At 34.0% G+C, this 24,802-nt stretch overlaps 4 protein-coding genes across 4 annotated transcripts; 1 reads left to right on the forward strand and 3 right to left on the reverse strand.

The window, feature by feature from the left end:
* Nucleotides 1-1,774: 1,774 nt before the first annotated feature.
* Nucleotides 1,775-3,651, reverse strand: LOC137807920 (elongation factor Tu, chloroplastic). Its single transcript, XM_068608773.1, has one exon. It carries the CDS (start codon nucleotides 3,443-3,445, stop codon nucleotides 2,006-2,008), a length of 1,440 nt encoding a protein of 479 aa, XP_068464874.1. The 5' UTR covers nucleotides 3,446-3,651; the 3' UTR covers nucleotides 1,775-2,005.
* Nucleotides 3,652-11,534: 7,883 nt separating this feature from the next.
* On the forward strand, nucleotides 11,535-13,569 carry LOC137807922 (uncharacterized). The gene has a single exon (XM_068608775.2). The coding sequence runs from the start codon at nucleotides 11,975-11,977 to the stop codon at nucleotides 12,947-12,949; it is 975 nt and encodes a 324-aa protein (XP_068464876.1). The 5' UTR covers nucleotides 11,535-11,974; the 3' UTR covers nucleotides 12,950-13,569.
* An 865-nt stretch (nucleotides 13,570-14,434) lies between these two features.
* On the reverse strand, nucleotides 14,435-19,609 carry LOC137807921 (uncharacterized). The gene is made up of 9 exons (XM_068608774.2): nucleotides 18,449-19,609; nucleotides 17,751-18,322; nucleotides 17,477-17,667; nucleotides 16,832-16,912; nucleotides 16,628-16,714; nucleotides 16,352-16,484; nucleotides 16,183-16,254; nucleotides 14,926-15,054; nucleotides 14,435-14,751 (listed from the first exon to the last, which is right to left on the reverse strand). Exons 1-9 carry the CDS (start codon nucleotides 18,865-18,867, stop codon nucleotides 14,624-14,626), a joined length of 1,812 nt encoding a protein of 603 aa, XP_068464875.1. The 5' UTR covers nucleotides 18,868-19,609; the 3' UTR covers nucleotides 14,435-14,623.
* A 1,813-nt stretch (nucleotides 19,610-21,422) lies between these two features.
* On the reverse strand, nucleotides 21,423-24,223 carry LOC150028866 (uncharacterized). The gene is made up of 4 exons (XM_090300158.1): nucleotides 23,327-24,223; nucleotides 21,952-23,058; nucleotides 21,783-21,845; nucleotides 21,423-21,479 (listed from the first exon to the last, which is right to left on the reverse strand). Exons 1-4 carry the CDS (start codon nucleotides 24,221-24,223, stop codon nucleotides 21,423-21,425), a joined length of 2,124 nt encoding a protein of 707 aa, XP_090156284.1.
* Nucleotides 24,224-24,802: the final 579 nt, after the last annotated feature.

Raw genomic sequence — 24,802 nt, forward strand, 5'->3', positions numbered from 1 at the left:
TTCACTTCTGTATTTAATTCCCAGGGAAATTGAATTGGCATGAAAAGAGGAGGAAGGAACCTATTTTATAATCGGAGATCAATAACAGAAGTTGTACTTGTACAACAGAAGAATTCTCTCGGCATCATCCAAATATTTCTGAGACCTAGTTCTCTTCCTTTCAATTTCACTATCATAGTAGTCCCCATTGTCTTATTTTTCCTGTCTGATTTTGCTAAAAAAAACAACTATTAAGTCTCTTCGATGCTGAAGAGCAGAATACAATAGGTCTCCTAAGTGCAGAAGGCCAATAGGATCAATTGTCTGGCCCTGTTTCATTGTATGAGACATATTTTTAATTAGATCGTTTCAGTAACCAATCGACAAAAAAAGGACAGAGGCGTCATGCCATAAAAGGAAACTAATAGGCAGTTACCACATGATTGATCACTATCCAATCTTATATTCCACAAGTTTGTCCCTTCTCATCCATCTATCATTCAACAAGTATTTTGCTAAGCACAGTTTGAGTTCTGCTGAAAACTACTCGTCAAAGCCATTCAAGAAACTCCTTTTAGGCATTTTTTGTTAAGTGCACTTCAGCAGGTCAGCGTACAACTTACATTACTCCCTGAAATACTCCATGTGATAGTTTTCTTCAAACTGAAAAGGAATTCCAAATGTGTTTCTGATCATGTAAGGCTGAAATTGCCTCATCACTGTTATTCAGAACCCTCCAACGAAGGACTCTGTCAGTCAAATGACATTCCCACCATCAAAACCAACCAAGAGCCTTCCCCTCTATAGTCACCATCTCATTTGGAACATTTCTCCCTCAATTCTCTCCCTCTCCTTGACCTTGGTATTCAAGACACCCAGTTCTCTCCGTTTCAATTCACTTCTAATTGACTGTAACCAACTCCTCCTATCCCCCTGTATCATATCAGTACAAGTACGTATTCTCTTAAAAACAAAATCGAATCCTCATTCCCCCCTGTTGTGTGTGTTGGGAGGAAGGGGGAGATTTGTCAACTGAACCTATTAACGTAATACATATTAAAATCCACACATACAAGTGCAAGAGAACTGAGATCGTTTACAGTTTATCTCTTACAATTTGTCATGCAATATCTTACATAAATATGACAAGGAAACATCTTCTATTGACTCTGGATATGAATGTGATCAAGATTAAGATTACATTGGTAACTACTCTGAACATAAACATGGCATAATCTGATATAGCCAAGCCAAGATAAGTAGTTAACTTGTCCTTTGCTTTGCATATTTATTTTCAATAAAGACCTATGCATCCAAAATAAAATTTCAGTAAGACTTCTACCACACAAAATGAACACGCATGAGTATCAAGTATCTCGGAATATTGCAAGACCAATTATTTTATTTCTACATATCTAATGATAAAAAAATGGGTAACCACATTACTGTAATTGTTGCATTACAGTAGATTACTATAACTGTTATGGAAGAATTTAAGTGCGGGATGCCTCCTCAACCCCTTAAAAAAAACCCTTACCCATTGTATTGGGGCTAAAAGGGAGAAGGGGTGTATTATAGTTTAAACTAAATAAGAGAAAATACCTTCTTATTCCCTTTAACTGCAGCTCCTATTCAAGGGCTAAGGGGTTCCCCTCTTACATCCAAACAAGTGAAGTGGATTCACCCTCCACCCATACATAACATGACTGTATTAAAGAGAAACACTGATAAACTTTTGTAAGACAAATCTAATGATTTCAGGCAAGCAGAAATTTGTGGAATCTTGCTCAAGCACTTAAAATATGAATTATAACAATAAAAAAAGATGGAAGTCAAACAAGCCATTGGTAATTCATTGTCCAACTTGACTAAACATCATCTAGATACCTACAAAATATAACAAAATGGATATAACAGCAGTTGTGTAAAATGACAAAACTCAATTGCACAAGCCCATGGTCGACGACAGATACTTTCTTGGCCTACAAATGTAAGAGTCAAGTGGTTGGGATGCCAATCTCACAATTTACTCAATGATAGATTGGATAACACCAGCTCCAACAGTTTTGCCTCCTTCTCTGATAGCAAACCTCATTCCTTGTTCACAGGCCACAGGAACAATAAGTTCAACAATCATCTTAACACGGTCACCGGGCATCACCATCTTGGACTCCTCATCCTTGTCATTCATAATGGAAGTTACTTTGCCAGTAACATCAGTGGTCCTCATGTAGAACTGAGGCCTGTAACCAGCGAAGAAGGGAGAGTGCCTGCCACCCTCTTCCTTCTTCAAGACATACACAATTGCAGAAAACTTGGTGTGAGGGGTAATGCTTCCAGGCTTAGACAAAACCATCCCTCTCTGAATATCCATCTTCTGAATACCCCTAAGCAACAACCCCACATTGTCCCCAGCCAAAGCCTCGTCCAGAATCTTCTGAAACATTTCCACCCCAGTCACAGTGGTGTTCCTAGTTTCCCTCACACCAACAATGTCAACCGTCTCTCCAACCTTAATGGTACCTCGCTCAACACGGCCAGTAGCCACGGTTCCACGTCCAGTGATAGTAAACACATCCTCAATGGCCAACAAAAAGGGAAGTTCAGTTTGGCGCTGAGGGATGGGAATGTAGTTATCCACAGCTTCCATGAGCTCGTAAATCTTATCAACCCATTGGTTTTCGCCGCGCTTGATGGAAGGGTTGGCCATCAAAGCTTCCAAAGCCAACAATGCAGAACCAGAAACAATGGGAACATCGTCACCAGGGAACTCGTACGAAGAAAGAAGCTCGCGAACCTCCAATTCTACCAACTGCAGAAGCTCCTCGTCATCAACCTGGTCCTGCTTGTTGAGGAAGACCACAATGTTGGGGACACCGACTTGTTTGGCCAAAAGGATGTGTTCTTTGGTCTGCGGCATTGGGCCGTCGGCGCCGGACACGACGAGGATGGCTCCGTCCATCTGGGCGGCGCCGGTGATCATGTTCTTGACGTAGTCAGCGTGGCCGGGGCAGTCGACGTGAGCGTAGTGACGGTTCTCGGTCTCGTACTCGACGGTGGCAGTGTTGATGGTGATGCCTCGGGCACGCTCCTCGGGGGCAGCATCGATTTCGTCGTATTTCTTGGGGGCGCTGTTGCCGAGGGAGGCGAGGGCCATGGTGAGGGCAGCGGTGAGGGTGGTCTTGCCGTGGTCGACGTGACCGATGGTGCCGATGTTGACGTGGGGCTTCTTGCGCTCGAACTTGCCGCGGGCAGCGCGAACGGTGAAGGAGCGGCGGCGAAGGGCGGCGGGGGTGGGGGCGAGGTGGAGGACCGTGGAGGGGTGGATGAAGGAGGAGGAAAGGTGGGTGGTGGAGGGTGCGTGGGTTTTGAGAAAGAGGGAATTGGAGGAGGGTGAAGAAGAGGGGTAGACATGAGGGTATGCGAGCTTTGAGGTTGCTCCTGCCGCCGCCGAAGAAATTGCCATTGGGAGTGGTGGTGGAAGGTGGAGAATGAGGTTTTGGGTCTGAGGAAGAATAGTGAGAGTGAGAGTGTGAGTGTGAGTGTGATTACGAAGAAGAAAGAAGAAGAGGATAGGGAAAGGGTTTGGCAAATTGTTATGCTATCTGCTATGGACGAAAGAGGACCTCATGTTAAGTTTTATCCCTTCTTTCTTCTTTTCTGCATCTTATTTTCCAGGACCATTTTTACTCTCTCACCTATTATTATTGCTATAATTTCAAAAATAATTCATTTCTATAATATATAATTATTTCTAATTAATAACAACATATATTTTCTTTGATGTATGATTTTCACACAATTCAATTAATTCTATTTTAAAAAGTTAATTTGTTGAAATTTTAAGGGAGTCCCGTTGATAAACTATTTTGCTTATTGCTCTCTTGTTTTCTAAACTTTTTACAAATTTTGTTATGTGAGATTTTTTTTAATTTTTATTTATTCATTAACAAATTATATATAATGTTGATATTAACAGTTTATTAATTTGTCACCTCATTTAAGTCTCGAACTGTCACATTTTTTATATAATTTTTAAAATTATTTGGGAACATTAGATTACCATATTAAACTACTTTATATGTATTATATAACAAAAAAAACATTTGGATTTAAGAATGAGACCTAATTTACTCTTTTCCCTTAATCATAATTAATAAACATATTTCAATACCAAGAAAGTTTCACATTGTTTTAGAATTAATATCAAGAGTAATTTATAAAAATAAAAAATTGGAACCAAGGCAGTTTTTAAATAATTGAAACAAAGTCATTTAGCAATGAAGTGATTAATATCTCTTACACGATAATCCTAACTATATTAATGAAATTAAGATGTTTAATGTAATTTTTAAAATAATAAATATACGGTGTAGATTAAATGTTAAAATTATGGAGTGTGAAGATTAAAGGGGAATATATTAAAAATGAAGATTAAAAAAATTATTAAGACATAGTGGATAGTTATGGTTAGTGTTCTATAGATATTATATTTATATTTTATAAGTTGAAATATGTAAATTATCGTAAATACTACATTTTAATTAATTATATTTAAGTATTCTCTTTTTTTCTTCTAATTTTTATAATTGATTTATTACAGTATTTTATTTTGGACATTTTATTAATTTCATTTATTTTCATGCATAATTTAATCAATACATTTTTTATTTCTTTTTTACTGCAATTTTTAAATAAATCTCATTTTGAATGTATTTTTATTTATAAATATAGTTGTGAATATCCACGTCTAATTTATAAAATTTAATAGATCATGACAAAGAATTTCTTTCTCCACAGAATTACATTTTAAAATGAGAAATGTGTTTAATGAAAAATAATGTATGTAATAGGAATGCCAAATGTTTAGTCTATGTGTTAAGACTAAGATTGAATAATATTTTTAATGAGAATGAAGTAGATTGAGAAGTATTTGGAAACAACACTTAACTTTTTTTTTTGTTGTTGTAGGATATCGTCTAAGAAACAAATGTGGTTACAAAATGATATGATAATAAATGAAATCATCAAGTCGATTAACAAAATAATAAAGTAAGAGTGTTTTCAATAACCCTTCAATCTTATGAGGAAGGATCATAAATGAGTGTAATAATATGCTACACCATTTGAACAATTGGAGCTTGGGACAATCAAATTGTTCTTCACCAATAATTAAAAAGGCAACGTAAATAGCAATTTAATAGACCTCATCATGTAAAAGTTAGACATGGACAACTCTTAAAAAGGCACCATGATGATTTTCTGCATATTGAAAATGAAATAATACAATAAATATTGTTTATAATGAAAATAAGGCAGTAAGAGTATTATAGCTATCAAACTTTTAAAAAATCAACTTCCCTTATATTAAGTAAAACAATTATGGATAACACTTCAATTGAAATTGAAAGGAGAGTCGATTTAAGAAACATGTGAAATATTTTTAACACTATATAATTATTATTATATTTTGTGTTGTTCATTGTGGAATATGAAAATATTTGTCAAATGTTTAAGGTTGACAATAATATATTTCATGTCTCTTGCATGAACCATCTAATGCCAATTGTACTTTAAAATAATTTTTTTTTATGATAAACAAAGTTAAATGTTACGTAAAACATGTATAAGAAAACAAAGTAGACACATTACATAACGACATTGAAATATTTTTATAACTTTCACTCCTTTTCTATCCATAATCACATTAATATATAATCATCTTAATCTTAAAAACATACAACATTTGATGTATGTGAATGATATTTAGAATAAAATTGTGTCTATCGTTATTAATATCTAAATCACCATCAAACCATTAAAGTATTCTTTCAACAACATTTTCTCAACATTTTTAATCATGACAAGAATTTTCATTTTCACTTGAGAGGGTGTTTTGGCTTGATTTTGTGGCTTGGTGGTGATTTTGGTGAAAAACGAAAATCTTGGTTTTCCAAAACTGGCCGGACTCAATCCTCACAAATGCTTCCAAAGTGATGTGGGAGAAGTTTGGGATCAAAAGGAATTGATCTTGACATGGTTGGTGCATAGCCAAGTTCCATGATTTTGGTGTTTTGGCTTGATTTTGTGGCTTGGTAGTGATTTTGGTGAAAAACGAAAATCATCTCACATATGATGTTAAGTTTTTCTTTTTTAATTTTTAACTCAAGCAATAAATTTAAATTGGAATTTTGTAACCTAAGACAAGACAATTGATTTCTTTTGCAATAATAAGGACAAAAAGGTATATGTAAATTGTGCATGCAAATAATATTTGTAAAATTGGTGCGGATATTGTGAAAAAAAATTGTGATTGAAGTATATAACCATATTATGAAAAGGGATATTTTTTAAACCCGTGTCAAATTGCAATGTTTCATAATGTATGTAGAAACAAAAGTGACAATAGAACAATCGAAACATATCCATACTTATTGGTCAAATTGGCTAACGAGTTAGAAATGAAAATATTTTTATAATAAGTTAATAAATTAGATCGAATCTATCTGTATTGAATTTGTGTTGGATTTGATTGACCCATCAACTAATTAAAATGCAAATAAATAAATAAATCACGCGATTGTATGATAACGTTGAATTAACATTTATTCTTTTAATTAACTCTAAAACTGAAATTGATGGACAAAAAATAATGCAAAAACTTGTAAAACTTGAAGTTCAAGAGACTTGAAGAGTATGGTTGCATGATATTTTTAATTCTATAATTTATTATCTATTAATAATATGAAATATATAATTCTCAATTATAGACTTTTATTTTTCATAAATTATGTGTTGTTTAATATAAGTAAAAACTAAAGAAGTAGATTTTTTTAAAATAATTATTTAAAAATTGAAGTGGTCTAATCCCTTTTAACCAAACAACACATAGTTAACTGAACTAATACTTTCTTTCTTTCGAGTTACATTTTAAGTGAGTTAGACGAAGCAACCTGTTTATAAAATTATTTTGACAACTATAAGTGAGAGACATTTCTAAACAAGGAGGTGCAAATTAGAAAAAAGTGGGCGTACAGAAAACAATTATCCACGTTTAAAATTTTTCTTAATTTGTGTTTCGGCAAATTTTTTCTAGGTTTCCTTGTCCACAGGCCTTGGCATTGGGTGGGACCTTCTAAGAACTGTCCAATTGTTCCAATTGGGCCATTAAAGTAAATCCCAGAAATCGAAAGAAATAATTGAACACCTAGACTTAGTAAACTAAGACATTGTAATAAATACTGCACCAAAAGAAAAAGGAAAACCCAGATAACAAATGGTTACGGTTTTCTAAGAATTTACAAAGAAAACTAGAGAGATTAATTAAAAACAAAATGTATATTTTTTTATATTATTGTCCAATAATATTTTTAGCTTATTATTAAGTCCTTTTTTATTTAATAAAAAATAAAACACATTATTATGTTTGAATATATATATTTATATATGTATGTATTAAAGAAAATATATATAAAGTCATTTTAAAAAAATCTTGATAATGTACATAATATTTATGATCTTATAAATTAACTCCTTTTCACTTTTATAGAAAAACTAGAGTCTAGTTGCAAAGTTAGCAACATGTCAGTAGAGTATTTGCGAGTACAATTATTACTTTAATATGACTACTATTATAATAAAAAATAATTATTAAAATGTGAAAGGTAAGATTATAGTAAAATATGTACATAAAATAATTATTTATATTTTTCTTATTTATCTATATTTTTTTTATTAAAGTACAAGAAAATGTATGTCTTTTTCTTGTTTTTAAATTTTTTTAAAACAAATATACACAGGGCTAGATAAATAAAAGTTTAATTTTCATAATTACTTAAGAAAGCAGTTAAATTATTATATTAATGGAATTTATTAATAAAATTTAATTATTTATTTAATACATTAAATAATTTAATAAGAATGATATGTAATAGAGCATTTTTTGTCGGCAAAGTTAAATATGGAAGTAAAAAACTTAGATAATCACTGTAAGACAATTATTAAATATCAATTAATTTATATAAAAAAAATTATAATAATTAAATTATATATTATTTTATAAATTAAAAAATTATTGATATTTAAAATAATTTTTATTATTAATAAAAAATTATAAAGTATTTTATAAACTGACATTTAATATTAACTATCAAGTTTTAATAATTAATTATCTAAATTTTAAATTAATTAGTCTTTATTTAAATTAGTGATTAATTTAAAATTTAAAATAGTCAATAACTAAAAATTTTATAATTAATGTTATATATCAGTTTATAAATTATTTTACAAGTTTTTACTAATAATAAAAAAAAATAGATGTTAATAATTTTTTAATTCGTAAAACAATATCTAACATAATGTATAATTATTTTTATATTTGATATTCAATTATTTTTGTTTAGTGAATAAAGATATTGACGAAAAATGTTTTTCAACATTCCCAGTTTATTAAACATAGAAAACATAATATTGTCAGCTTCAAAATGTTGATAAACTTTTAATGTTCCAAACGTTTCCTTAAATATGGATCAATGTTGTTTAAAATGGTGATTGTTTCCAATTTTGTGATACAACTTAAAAGCATACTTTTGAGTAATTGAGATGAAAAAATTATAAGACTTTTTTTTGAATAATATTTTAGGATTCCCGTGTTACCTTTTTTTTAGCATATAACGTCACATAATTTATAAAAAAATATATACTCAATTTTGTTCTAAAACATTTTAAGAAACTCAAGAACTTCATACTTTTATATGTATTTATTTTTATTTAATAACATTTCATTAAATAAGTGATTTAACTTTACTTCAAAAACTGTATATATTTTTTTCTCTAAAGGAACTATTTGTTGTAAAAAAAAAAGGTGTTTATGTTGAAAAACCAGATATTGAACACAATATCTCTTTCATGACAATTTTTTTTAAGATTTTATTTCTTCAAATAAACGAACTTATTAAAAAACTACTACTAGAAACGTTCATAAAAATAATAAAAACAATATTTAAATATATATTTTTGTTTTAATTACTGAATATCTTTTTCAAATGTAGTAAATTATTTAAATTTTGAATTAATATTTATTTATATTGTATCTCTACTTATATTAACTCTTCTAAGTAGTTTTAAATATATATTATATAGATAATATCACTATCATTCTTAAATTTTGGGTGACTACATTGTCTACAGCAAATCATGCATGATTTGTTTTGTTCTTTTATTTTTAATTTTTATGGATGGAGATGTAAGGTTGAAAAAAACCCTCATCTCACATCTACATGAATCCTTACATTCATCATAAAAGATAAGGTAATATTTAAACATGTCATTTATCAAGCATTTAGATGTTGTCTTTTTCTACTTGGCCAATCATATTCAATTTTAATGCATATTTTGGCTTCACATTTGATCGAGTATATATTTTGTTTGAAGTTCTTGAGTTTCATATCCACATATGGAAAGTATATTTATTTTCATCAACTAACTAGTGCACTGAAATGCCACACCTAAATTGAAACTGCTTTAAATAGTTTTTATTTTCAAGCTTCAAATACCAAATCAAATGTACATTTATTGTACTAGAAATATATCTTTTTGTTATATATATAAAGTTACTAAAAGTTGTTTCATATTTCTAAAATAAAGCGACAAATTAACTTTAAATCCTGTTTAGTCTAATCCATTTGTTTACGAGTGTTTCACTACTTTGTGTTTGTGATGAAATGTAGTTTCTACTTTTGATGTACCTTATCTTTTGAAAAGGAGTGCAAGAATGGTTATAGTTGAAGACTAGGTTTTTTATAACCAAATATTCTTTTAGTTTAGTAGAACAAAATAAATACGTTCTCTTTTTTTAAGTGTATCACTCTAAAAAAATAGCAACTCCCAGTAAGAAAATTACCTATTTTTATATGCATGTTTCATAAATGAAAATACCCTCAAAAGTTTGCTCAGAACTAAAACTATATGTAAAAGAGATAAAAAAAAAAAGGTCAGATAAGAGAAAGAAGAAATAAAGTTTTAGCATAATATTGACGGACATGATAATAAAAATAATAAATAAAGCTTCACATGATGATCAGAAAGATGATATCATCGAGAGTAAAAAACTTTACCAGAGTATAATGATGTTACGATCTCTTTTTTGATAATGGTGAATTAAATTTGATTGTAAAAGTTAACAGTGGTTAATGTTATAATGGTAAAACTATTAAAGCATACTTAATAAAATGAGGGCCATAGATCATCATTTTTTTCATTGCTAATCCAATCTATTTTTTAGCATAATCATAGACTACTCATATCTATATACTAACTTGCTTTAGGGACCACGTTTTCAATTATTTACATCTAATTTCTTAAAAAACAAATTATTAGATCCATCAATTTTTTTAAGCTCAAAATTTTACATCAGAGCAAAACAAAAAATATATATTACATTTCATAACATATTTTTATGTTATATATATATTTTTTTAATTTAAGTACCTCACATTTCTGGAAACATAAAATGCAACAAAAGGAATATGAGGTACTTAAACAAAAGTTGATCCATTACCTGACAGTTATAAAACCATCAACTAATGGATGTTAATTATGTGAAATAGAAACAAAGGCGTAAAGTTATTTAGGAAAACTTAATTATAGTGCACAATAATGTAAATTAAGATTAGATGGAGATTATTTATTATGTGTAGGTAGTTGCTGTGTTTTTGTTTTGGGGGAGCTAGCTATCTTTTTCTTTTGAGTGTAAGGTGTTAGGTCTGAAGCAGTTGGAAAGTGTTGGACCCTCGCAAAAAGAAAAAACAATAAAATAAAAAAAATATAAGGACAGTTGGGACCTTATCCAATTGCATGTGGACAGTTCAGTTTGCTAAATTACCTAAAACCATTACACAGGTAAAATGAAATTACTAGAATCTACCTCTTATTGTCTATTTCATCTTTCACTTTTACCCCTGCATTACAAAGCTAAATCAATTTAGCCTGCAATTTTTCAGACGCTTCCTTACTACAAAAACCACCCACAAGCAAAAATATGCTGATCTCTGCCCATAAGACCAGATATGCAACTTCAATGTAGATTCCTCAGATTTTTTCTGCACCTACCTGCTGACCTTAGATTCCCTCTCAAACCCTTCTTTCAAGTAAAAAGTTCTGATAAAAACTTTTTAGAAACTCAGTTCACAAGCCTTGCAATTGAAGAACCTTTTAGTTTTAATGGTTTAATGTGATGTTAGATAAATTAAAAGTAAGCACGATTTGATTAAAAACATCTTCATTTCGTTTTAATGAAAAAAAAATTCGTGCTTAATAAGGAAAATTGCTAGCTTATAATTAAAAGGTCACATGCAAGAGTCATACGAAGATCCTTTCAAACAAGGAAGAAATATGATGAGTCTTACATCGGAAAGCTAACCCTCACCACTACAGTTGTTCTTTTGACCTATCATAGTCCCATGTCATGTGGTGTTATGAATATAGATGAGTCCCAAGTTAGTAAAAATCTATACACCAAATCTGATGAAAAATACAAGCTGGGTCCTCTGCATCTAACTGTGCCTGGAAGTAAGCACTTTTGAATATAGTAAAATTTTAACAACTTTGGATTCGAAAAAGTTTGTGTAGGCTCAACTTTGTGCTTTAAAAGGTAAACACAAACCGAAATAAAATAATAATAACAACAATAATTATAAAGGAGGTGACAAGTAAGTGAGAGAGGTGCAGAATATAAAAAGGGTTGTTCCTCACTCACTCTCACTCACAGCCAGTCCATATGCCAGTTTGGAAATATTCTTCCCATATCCATTTAATGCTGCCATTAACACCTCTGGCAGCGTCTAGCATTCATTGAGCTTCTGACACTAACTTCTTTAATTAGGCCTTTCACTCCTTTCAAATTTCTTATTAAAACCCCTCCCGTCCATTTTCCTCTTGTTTCTTCTGGTCTTGCTACCCCCACCAGATTTTGCTCTTGAAACCTCACAGTCAAAAAATGATGCAGGACTCAATTGGGATCAATATTCCTGCTTGCTTTTCTTCTTCAGCAGAGAAGCAGCATGGTGATGATCATGGAGCTGTGACCCGTTCAGGCCAGAGCGTCTACATGTCTGTGTACAGAACAAAGGTTGCTGACCACTGCCGTTTGATCACCATCACATGGTGCAAAAACCTCTTGCTTCATGGGCTTTCGGTGTCAGTGGAAGGCCCTGAAGGAGAAGAACAGTACACCTGCAAGGTGGAGGTGAAGCCATGGTACTTTTGGAGGAAGCAAGGCTCCAAACGCTTCATAGTGGATGGTAAAGCCGTTGATATTTTCTGGGACCTTAAGGCTGCGAAATTTAACGGTGAAACGGAACCAACCTCGGAGTACTATGTGGCAGTGGTTTGTGATGAAGAGGTTGTTCTGCTCCTCGGTGATCTAAAGAAAGAGGCATACAGAAGGACGGGGTGCAGGCCAGCACTTATTGACCCCATTTTGGTTTCAAAAAAAGAACATATTTTTGGGAAGAAAAAGTTCTCCACTAGAGCCAAGTTTCATGAGAAGGGTAGGTGGCACGAGATTTCAATTGAGTGTAAGAACAAGGGAAATAATGGGGACTCTCTGAGTGGGGTTCAGCCAGAGATGGAGATAAGGATTGATGGGCACTTGGTGATTCATGTGAAGCACTTGCAGTGGAAGTTTAGGGGCAACGAGTCAATTCATCTCAGCAAAATGAGAGTAGAGGTATATTGGGATGTTCATGATTGGCTATTTAGTCCTGGTTTAAAGCATGCTTTATTCATTTTTAAGCCAATTTTATCATCTAGTACTACTGCTTCTTCTATGTCATCTTCCTCACCTTCATTAACCTCCTCCTCACCTCCGTTATCTACTGATCAGACAAGGAGTTCTGGATCAGTAGAGGGATTTAGTGTGAGTGGGTCATCAGAGTTTTGCTTGTTTCTTTATGCTTGGAAGGTTGAATGAAGGAGCCATGCCAACTTAATGGCATATATGACCCATCAACACCGGCAAAATAAGGCTGAAAATGGACTTGGTCTCCTAGTCATAATGGAAAGGTGAAGATGCAGGTGTAGATTGGGTTGAGAGAGAAAGATGGAGATGGGTTTGGTTCAGATGGAGAAAGGAAGTGGGGCCAAACAGTGGCTTGGGAGTTAGTTACAGCTGGGGTTGAGCAAATGCGCATAATTGTGGACAAGACAGATTGTATCACATTCACAATCACACACATGCCCAATAATTCTCCATCCAGAGGCATCTACGTCTCCACCTACATTTTACCACACTGGAAAATGCTCTTTCTTGATCCGATCTTGGTATGTGTATGTTTCCTCCAAAATCTATCAACCAAAGGTACATCTTACCTAAATTTTGTATCACAAAAAAATATATGTAGACAGAAGATTAATGAACTGAATGTTTGTATTGGCCCATATATTATAATGTTCATGCATGTGACGGAAAATGGTAACCCGCAAAGAGAGGATGGGTGTTTGCTGATGATGTAGAAACAAGAGTACAATAATCCGATTATGTGCACCTCACGCACATTAATACACATGCTTCTCTTTCCAGTTGTTCGATTATCAGTATCATCCTCATCATTACTGCCTAAGTTCGTTACTCTATTAATTCCTTATTCATTCGGAAACTCTGTATAAAAATTATAGTACAAATAGCCAGGTAGGTGAAGCATTGCAGAAAATGAATAACGACCCTTAGAAAACGTTTGTTAAGGCCTAAAATATATGATTCTGATTTTGGTCCAAGGGTAGGACTTTTTATGTTCATTTTATTTCTTCTACCTCACAGGGCTTATTATACTTATACACCCACGAGAAGGGATATTATTAGAAATTTACAAAACGATGCATGTAGCAAAAACAGTGTATTAAAATGATTGCAGCATTTGTTGCAAGATAAAAAAAATAGTAGATTTGTTCTTTGGGGGTCAAAAGAAACGAGAAGTGAACTACAAAGTTCGTCCTTTTTGGGAAGCAGTTGAAGTTTTTTTTGACCAAGGAGATTATTAATTCACGTCAACGTCGCAAACAATGATAACGAGGTCACACTGAAAGATTCAAAAGTATGCGGCCAGTGACTAGGCTGATTTATAGAAGAAAAATATTGGTAGGCCCAGATGTTACTGTTTAACACAGGTAATAGTTTAACCCGCAAAGTGACCACAACGCCATAATTAAACATAAAGCATAAATTTATGGCAGTTATTGAGAGATTCCTAAGTTCTAATTCAACCACTTTGAAAGATGTTAATATGGCTTCTGCTGTAACTCAACCATTTTTTCTGTAAAAGTTTGGTTCTTATGATTAAAATATATATTCGTGAGATGAAGCACATGTAGATAAAGCACTGAATCCAAAGTTGTATTATTTGGAAATGGTCGAAATTAATTTTTGACCAAACTTTATTTATTTTCATGCCAAGCCAAATTAGGATGAAGTGAAGTATGTTGATGAAAAAGATATAGTAGTCATTTAAAGTTCTTTCACAATTGCCCATTAGAGTAAAAAATGATTAATAAAAATTGAAAAGATAATAGGACATAGTAGAAGCACTGTGTATTTGAAGAATTTGCAAAAATTAAGTTGGCAATGGCATACATGGATGATGAGATGTATTCATTTTGAACCAAAACCAAACCACCTTGCCAAGAAGAACTTGTTTTTCCCACGTGGGACCTCCTTTTCCGCATGTTGTGGTGTTGGTGGCAGAGAAGGAGATAGCAAAGGTGGCGTAACGAGTTTGACTGCAAGAATAGTTTATGTCATCATATTCATAGATGGAAAAGGCCAATTACTGAGTATGTGTTCATTAAGTAGCGGAACTTCATTGATGAAATCAGGAGTTCAAAATATGTAAACATAACTAAAAAGCCATAATGGGAATAAAGGGAATATAAGGAAAGAGAATGAAATGTAACCTGGATTTGGGGAAACCTTGCAAGCTTTAGAACTTCTTGTGTCGAAGGAATTTGTTTTTGAACTTGATATAGAGCTTGACTTTCTCTCGCCAACTTTATTCTTCATGTTTCCTTCACTGTTTTCTTCACCTATAATTTACGAAGGATAAAAAAACTACTCTTAACTGTTGAGAGAATCGATTGCAAAATATCAGTAGCATTTCAACCAGATATATCGCTCTGTAGCTACATATTATAATGCTCAAACTATGAAAAACCGCTGTTATTATCTTCATTAACAGGGTAATTACTAGTGTATATATAATATTGTAGCCCTGTTTATAAAATAATCAAGGTTCCATATCCATGGTATTAAAAGCCTTGTCCAAATTAATCCTTTTGTAGTCGAAAAGTAGGAGATGGAAAAGTATTAATTAGCATGAACATCTCAAAAGAACTGGACAACACTGGTTTCCTCCTTGTGACATTCCACATAAATCTTTTATGTTTTTTTAGCTTCAGGTTCCAGGAACAGATCAGATAGGATTTTTGTGATTTAGATTAGCTAATTTGTAAAGAAAAGAAAAGGGAAGGTATCACAGATAAGTTTTTTTCCGGCATTGTTGAGTAAAAATTTGCTTACAAAATAAACATAATAGATTATATTGCACAAGATAATAAGTGTTTTATTGGGTTTGTCAATAATTAATTATGTAACTCTGATTATACGTGTTTATTTTTTCTATTATAAATAAATGACATTAAAAATAATAAATACAACTACTAATAATAGATAAAAATCATCACTTTTTTTTACTATTTTTTACTTTTTTTCAACTAGTACAAATAACGTTATTTTCTATTTTAAAATCACCTTCATAATTTTTTTTTACTTCTTCACTTTCGATCACCAATTTAAAAAAAATATATCAGTATAAAAATCCCGTTTAGTCCTAATGTAGATCTATGCAGCATTGTGAGTGGAATTGACATTATTGAGAATTGAAATCACATTGTCACATTCTTAATTCCATTGGCTTGTCAAAATCATACTCAGTCTCTATCCAACAACTTGACAAGATAATTCTTGTACCAAAAAAATATAGCGTAGTCCATCAATTGCACTTACTACTGAAGATTTCAGGTCATAAAGAAGTTTCACAGTTTCTTGAATTTTGCAATTTCAAAAACAGGAAGACCAAAAGGTCATGCTTATACATTTTGGAATTTAGAAAAGCAGCCAATACTGTGTATGAAAATGTTAGAATAGATACTTACTTTCATCAGGAGACTTGCCGTAGTTATGGTTCAAAGCTTCGACAAAAGAAGCCGTTTTCTGGTCTTGCATCACTTCAAGGAACCAAAAACAACTTTATTCATTGAACTTAATAATCAATAAAATCACAATAACTCAATTTTAATACAGAGAAGAGAAACATGAACTGACATTGATCAAATAATGCATATCTGTAATTTGGGGCTGAGCCAGCCAATAACAACTGGACTGCCTCTGCATCTCTTGTCATCGATATTGCCGCAGATGATTTTAGATTCTGTGTGTCCAGCAGAATACCGGCAAGCTGCAAAATAAATACAAGCAATGTTCAACACCAAAGCCACTTCAAACTAAACCAGTCTTTAATAATTTTCAGAAGCATCTTTTGATAAAGTAAATCAGTGGTGCCACAAATTTGGCTGGAAACTAAGATCACCATAAATTTACCAATAGTTTCTTCAGCACAGGGTTTTCAAGTAAATCATAGGCATCCTCACAGTAATTATCAGTAACAACCGTGCATTGGGATCCAACCTTGAAAATCAAAATAACAGATAAAATTAATTCTAAAATTCATCTGGGCACATTGCCTTGGGATCAAACTTGATTTTAAAATTGATTTTTAGATTCATCAATAATTGATAATCCAACCTCGCCAGTAGTGCTCAAGACATCTTGTCCAACCACGAGGACGCTCAGTTGGCCAGTCATCAAAAGGCTTTCCATGTCCACCTGCAAACAAATTCAGTGTCAGTTCACCAAACTAAGAAAAACACATCAAGCTTGAACCTACTAATCATACGTACAATGTCCTCCAGAGTCCAAACATCTTTAATTATCAAATAATATATCAAGTTTGAGATAATTTCAGTAGTGATGTCTAATCTAAATAATTATCAAATAATATATCAAATAAACAAAGAGAAGAGCTGCAGTTACTTTGTGTGGAGGAATATAAATCGTACATGCATCTGACAAATAAAAGCTAAAAAGTATGGAACATATGTATGAATTCATCACACACTGTCAAAGTCTTGTCCATGCAAAAACAACTTTGATATATTTTCATATTATTTGAAATTTTACTCTCTATTTTCATAGCCCAGAAAACTTAGGCCTACATGGGACTAAAACTTACATCTTTTCATGTAAGAGCCCAAACTTAAGATAAGGATAAGGAAAATAACCTTTACTTTTATGCATATTCTGTACCATATATATTTTAAGTCGAATAAACTTTTTCATGCCAAAACTAACGAAAAGACGGATAAAATCTGAATCAATTTTGAACGGAACCTCATCAGTGAAAAGCAACGAGGTGGCATCAAGACCAGCATGGTGAAATAGCCACGCAGCCTGCTTCAGCTTCCACATGGAGCCACGCTTCACATTCATGACAGGCGCTACCACCACGCCACCTTCCTTCTCTCTCTGCCGGTAATCCAAGACCCAGGCGTGGCAAATGGCAGCCACCATCGACGCCGTGCCTGCACCGCCCCAAGACAAAGTCAATCACTCTCCAAAGCAAAGCTCCCACGTCACAAAAAAAAAAAACACGCTCATCACCAACCGTTGGAAGGCCCAGAAAGCACGATTTGCGCGTTTGCATGGCACTCTCCCGTGGAGATTTTCTGCAGCAAGGTCCTCTGGTCTTTGAGAAAGCCGTTGAGGCATGCTTCCTCTCCCTTGGTGACAACATGCCTCGACGCCATCCTCTCCCGCGAGCACGTCGAAGACAATATGGTCCTCCGGTGAGCGGACTCGACGAGGTTCCTGGGCGGCGAAAGAGGAATGGAATCCTCCCTCGGATTCTCCGGCGCAGAAGTCTTGAAGGTTCGCCTGGAGTTGGGAGGTTGGATCCCCTGCGAGTGAGGAGCAGCAGAGGGCTCGGTTTGGAAGCGTGACTTTCGAGAATGATGCTGACGTGGAGGGAGAGATGTTAAAAGGGTAGAATCTGGAGGAGAAGGAGGTGGTTGTGTGTTATTGTTGTTGGTCGGTTTGAGGATGTTGGAGAACCAGTTGTGGACGGCCGTTGCAGGGGATCCATCCGATGAAGGTTGAGCGAAAGTGTCGGATTTGTTACGAGTGTGTCTTGCTGTTTTCGACAGTATCTCATCACTGATCCCTACCCCTGTTCTGTATCTGCTTCATTCACATTATCATCTATCATTATTACCATTATTATTTTGCGCCATTGATCTAAAATATTATTCTTCAGTGAAACATTTATAACTGAGTCTTACGATTTTGCTTAAATATTCTGATTACCTTCGTGCAGACCTAGTTCTAGAGAGAGAGTCTCTGTGGTCCAACGAGGAAAGGGGTGAGGGTGGTTGTGCTGCTGCAAACCTTGGGGACCCTGAAAGACGACCCGGAGAGCCACAGCGGTTAGGAGAGGAACCCATGACTAGTCGTGCCTCTTGTAGCCACTCTTGCGTCAACCTTGCACTGTTGCTTCTAGTGCTGTCGTCGAACCCTTCGTCCTCCTCCTCATCCTCCTCCACGCTCACTCCTTTATTACCTGTGAGGTCGTAGGCTTTGTCGTCCACGTGATCCACTGTCCCGAAAAACATGTCGTTCATGAAGTCGCTGAGGTCCGGCGCCGTGTTCTCCCTACGCCGTGCCTCCGCCATCTTTTTTTGTAGGCTTAGAGACCCTTTGGTTTCTCTGCCCAACCTTCGATCCATTAATTCTGAGCCACCCACTAGTACGTGCTGCCTTAAGATTAACTATGAGAAGACTAAAAAATTGCTTATAATTTTCTGTCAGATTTGGGGATTTTGGGGTGTTGAGTTTTAAAGATGGACAGAAACATAGTGGTAACATAGAAAACATCAGTTTTGACTGTGGATGCAAAGAATTGGCCGGCGCTGGGGCTGTCTTGTATATATTTATATTTTATTTTATGGATAAGAGATAGAAAGAGAGTAGAAGGAGAAGAGCTCAATTCCAACTTCAGCTTCTATTTTGTCCAACCCAAGCTTGAGTAAAGTTTCATGGTGTAGCTCTCAGATACCGGCTTAACTAGGTAGACGGCATCATTATTGTTAATTATATTGGATAAGTGATAACTGAATTTGCATGAACAATTAATGTAGTAAAAAGCAGAAGTTTTAGAAAATTAGAGTTCAGGAAAAGACAGTGCTAATCAGTAGGTCAAAGGAATCAAGAGATTGGAGTAAAATTTATTGTTCATGGTGAGTCCAGGTGCATCACTCACCCACCTTCTTTTCTTGTTTCTCCATCAAATCCTAGACTTCAAGCCAATCGTTACATTGAAGAGATCCATCTTCTTGATTATGAAATAGTCAGCTCTTCGCATCTGTAAACCGATCATTGTTGCCTAGTTTTGTCCATTATTGACAGGCTTCCTTCACCTTGTTTTTTTTAGCAAAACCATACAAAGAATATTGCTTGAAAACTGTCTACAAAAAAGTTAAATACAATAACCTCGATCTTATGAGCAAAATATGATTAAATTTTTTATTTGAGCAACATTAACATATGTTCTTCAGTAGTGTTTGATAAAATAATCATGATGAAAAGCATTTGTCAATTTTTTTTATTATAACTCCCTTTTTTTTTATATTAATTCATTCATTATCCAACCGTATAGGTCATAGGTTAGCAAAGTTATAGTTCTAACTTGTTGTATAAGTATACAAAATTGTGTATATATTGCCCAGTTTAAAATCAATATTGAAAAACAAATAAAATAAGAATTTTCGGTATGAATTTAATTATTAAAGGACATTAGTTTTTTCTTTTCTTTTCTGATGTTAGGACCAATTTTTACTTATTTGTAAGTCATGCTTCTAAAAATTATGCATTGAAATCAGAGAGGAATGATCTCTAAATAAAAATTATGTATTTTTCTATGGGTGTCATTCCTTTTATTTTTCGATAAGAAAGAGGTACCTTGGCTAAAAAACATGTTACATGTTTAAGTATAGGCCTATTTTCTTAAAACCCACTTACAAACTCCAAGCAAATATTTGGCAATTTCTTACTGTAACATATCAATTCTTACCTACACCCTATCATTTTTCTAAATTTCCAAAATTATCCTTATTCCGGATTTAAAATTTCAGAATATTAAAAAATAAAAAAAATACATTATGGATAAAAAAATCCAAAATATAAAATTGAAATACATTCTGGTTAAAAATTTCTGGAATTCAAAAATGTATTCTAGATATCTAAATAAAAGGTTTTGAAAGTAATTTTTATTTACACTTTTTTTTAATGTTATTTTTTAAGGGTATTTTTATCATTTTCAATAAAAGGTTGGTTACAGGGAACATTTGCCCGAATATTTTCAGTGGATTTTTTCTTAATTTAATTTGGACAATTACTCTCTACACCCAATAAATTGTAATATGCACCCAATTCTTATATGAATTGACAAAAATACCCTTATATGATATTTTTTTTCATAATATGTTCCTTGATTTGAATTTATGGAATAATTTTCTAAATTTTTGAATCCGTTTTCCAAATATATCACATTTTGTTTTCCGAAATGTATTTTTTATTCAATAATTGCTTTTTCAAAATGAATTTTTTTTTTCCAATTCTATTTTAGAATTTTATTTTCAAAATATAAAAATCTATTTCAAATTTTCTTTTCCAAAATGTATCTTTTTGTGTTTAAGATTTTCAATTCCACAAGACAATTTTGAAAATTTAGAAGTGGATGGGTTGGGTGCAGGAAGAATTAGCCTTTAATTTGTCAGAAAAAAAACATGTTTGAGGCCTTCAATACTTATATGAAAAGAACCCAATGGACCAGAAAAATATAGCATCGACACAAGCCCAACAAAAACATATTACCATGTAGACTCTTTCTTCCTACACCTCCATACCTTTTTCTGCCACCCCCATACTAAATGTGAAAATACCATTCTATCTTTTTTTTTCCATCCCTTGGATTTGAAATAATAAGCCTATCGATTATGTAATCCGGATATATTCTAGATTACATAATCCGGAAGTCAATTTCATATTTAGAAAAGACTTCCGGATTATGTAATCCAGAAGCTAATAACACATCTGAAAAAAAAGCTTTCGGATTACATAATCCGGAAGCTAATCTTATGTATAGAAAAGACTTCCGGATTATGTAATCTGGAAGCTAATCACAAAAAGACTTCCGGATTACATAATCTGGAAGCTAATTTTGGAGACTTCCAGATTATGTAATCCAGAATATTGAGAAGGATATTTTTGGAATATGAAAAACTTATGGGGGTGACACAAGAAGGTATGGACGTGCAGGAAGAAGCACCCTGTTATGTATCTTCACAGAATGTGCAATGGAAATACGTTTTCATTACGTAAATAAAAAGCATTTCATTAAAGTATGCAATAGAATGAATAGATATATATATATTTTAATTATGTTTATCAAATTTTTTGAAAAAGTTTTTTCTACAAGGACTTCTAAAATAAAAAGAATAATAAAAAAGAGATGAATTTAAATATTTGTCTCTCCTTACATAATAAAATTATATTCAGAAACTTTTTTTTTATCAGCAATAAAATAAATAAATAAATAAATAGGGACCACTTCAGGGGTGGTCCAACCCTTATACATAAATACCTGACAATAACTCCTATTAGAACGCCTGTCTACCAGTTTGTCAAATGGACTACCAGACCAACACTACCCAACATTACATAATCAACCTCATACAATCCAAAGGATTTAAAACCCAACTAGAATATGGGAAATAAGAAAAACGAGATTTCGCATGAATCCAAGACCATACCTTAACTTGCACTGAAGTGAACACCTCAGACACATCTGCCACTCCACTTTTAAAGATGACCGAGTTCCTAATATTCCAAATTTCGCTCACAATGCCAACCCAAATTGAACCCCAAACGTCGTTAACCGAAACAGAAGTCTGACTCATCCTGAATTGTGCCAAATTTGACTTAGGGTCCTTGTGAAAAACAAACGACACTCCAAGCCACTCAAAGCACAAACACCAGATACGCCAAGCAAACCTGCAAACAAAGAACAAGTGACACGACGACTCCTCCTCCTCCCCGCACAAACAACACAAGGAATTTTCCACCGTCACTCCACGCCTTACCAAATTAACCCTTGAGGTAATCTTATTCTCCACCACCCTCCAAGCAGTGAACAAAGCAGAAGACAAGACTTTACACCTCCACAACTTACTGTGCTTAGGAGAAAATTCCCCTCCTCTACCCCGCCTTACCTGAACATAGGCACAGTTGACTGAGAAAATTTGACTTTCCCCAACCTTCCTAACCCAACAGTCTGCCTCCCCCAGAGTCAACTTCACCTCTTGCAATAACTGAACTAGTTGTTCCACCAAAGACTTCTCCCGGTCGAAAAAGGATCTGCACCATTCCAGATTCCACACCCAAACACTATTATACCAATAACCAAGCTCAGCCACTTTTGCGTCTTTGGCTGAACTTATAGAGAAAAGTCTTGGAAAAACTCCCTTCAAATTACCGCAACCCAACCAATTTTCCTCCCAGAAAGATATCTCCTTACCGTCCCCCACTTTCCACTTAACCCCATCTTCAAAACTTCCGCCCCAACCCTCTGAATTCCACACCTCCTTCAGATCTTTCCACCAGAGAGAACCCCTATTAGACCTACTATCTTCTCTCAGACTTCTCCAACCTCCGTACTTAGAAACGAGGATCTCTTTCCACAAACCTCCATTATCCGTCCCCAGTCTCCAAATCCACTTTCCTAACAACGCCAAGTTAAAAATCCTAAGAGCAATGATTCCAAGACCTCCAAAATCCCGAGGCTCGCACTCCTTATCCCAAGAAGCCCAAGCAATCTTCCTTCCATCAGAGCCCCACCCCCAAAGGAAATTCCTTTGGATCTGAACTAACTTGTCAACCACCAAAGAATTTGATCAAACAAATTCTCCCTGCAATCGACAAGCACCTGCCTTACCACCTAGCTAGTTTACTCTGGACTTTCTCAACCACCCCGTTCCAACAAGCGCCGCGCTTATGACACCCTCCTACTAGTAAACCCAAGTAAACAAAGGGAGTTACCATCACATTACAATTAAGAATAGCCGCGAAACGTTGTAGCGAGCTCGAATCCAACCCCAATCAGCCCAATCTGCTTTTCAAGAAATTCACCTTAAGCCCAGAAGCAAGCTCAAAACAGAGCAAAATCGCCTTAATGTTGAAGATACTTTTGGTGTTAGCTTCACAAAAGAATAAAGTATCATCAGCATATTGCAACATATTCACCTTCACTCTAGCTCTTCCGACCTCCAAACTATCAATCAAACTCTTCTCCTCTGCCATCCTAGAGACTCCAGCCAACCCTTCTGCTACTAAAAGGAAGAGAAACGGAGCTAGCGGATCACCCTGGCGAAGTCCCTTCCTAGGAGTAAATTCCCTAGTTGGGCTACCATTCACCAACACAGAAACTGAAGCGGATTCTAAGCAACATTTTATCCACCGAATCCATTTAGCACAGAAACCCAACCAATCAAGCATATAATAAATAAAATCCCAACTAACCGAGTCATACGCCTTCTCATAGTCGACTTTGAAGAACACACAACTCTTCCTCTTTCTTTTATATTTCTCCAGCACCTCATTAGCTACTAACACACTGTCCAACAAACCCCTACCTTCAAGGAAAGCCGACTGTCTCATATCGATAACTTTACTAATTACCTTTTTCAAGCGTAGAGACAATGCTTTTGAGATAATTTTATACAGACAACCCACTAACGAGATAGGTCTGAATTCGCCGAGTTGCTGAGGGTTTTCTACTTTCGGGACAAGACAGAGAAAAGAAGCGTTTGAACCCCTAGGCCAATGACTTTTGGAGGCGAAATCCTTCACTGCTGACACCACATCCAACTTTAAAATTTCCCAGCAGAACTTTAAGAAACCAAAATTGAATCCGTCAGGACCAGGACTCTTTGAACTGTCACAATTCCACACCGCAACTCTTATTTCTTCTTCAGTGAAGTCACCAACCAACAACTCGTTATCAGCTTCAGAAATAGAATTAAACATTACATTGTCCAATCTAACCGTACAAGCTTCGTTCCTGACGAACCTGTCTTCGAAGTAATCCCTGACTTTGTCCTTGATTACAACCTTATCCTCGCACCACCTTCCATAAAAAAACAACCCATGTAACTCATTCCTCGCCCTTCTCCAATTTACAACTTATATAAATATCATAATACCACTTTCTATCGAAAACTTTAATTTCAACCTAATGAATTTATGAGTTTTCTTTTTTATATCTTGTTTAATTTTTTTCTTTTTAGAATTATGTATCTCAATATATGTATGTGGTACATAAGATATAAAAAAAATAAAAATTGTATTAATTTATATTTGAAAAACTAAAGTATTATTGTAAAGATATAAAGATTTGAGTAAAAAAGAATGTATTTTGAATTTAAAAGGATGGGAATAGGACGTAGCCTGATTGGGATTTTTTCAATTCGCTCAATTCATGTAAAGCTATGAATCAAAGTGAAATGTCAACCTTCTCAGATATAAGTAAAAGAGAGAGAGTTGGAGAAATAATTGTACAAATTGTTAATTCTGGGTATTCTATTGGCTTTTCCATAGGTGAATAGC

The sequence above is a fragment of the Phaseolus vulgaris genome, chromosome 3 (assembly GCF_051622355.1).
Source record: "Phaseolus vulgaris cultivar YP4 chromosome 3, ASM5162235v1, whole genome shotgun sequence".
NCBI classification, from domain to species: domain Eukaryota; kingdom Viridiplantae; phylum Streptophyta; class Magnoliopsida; order Fabales; family Fabaceae; genus Phaseolus; species Phaseolus vulgaris.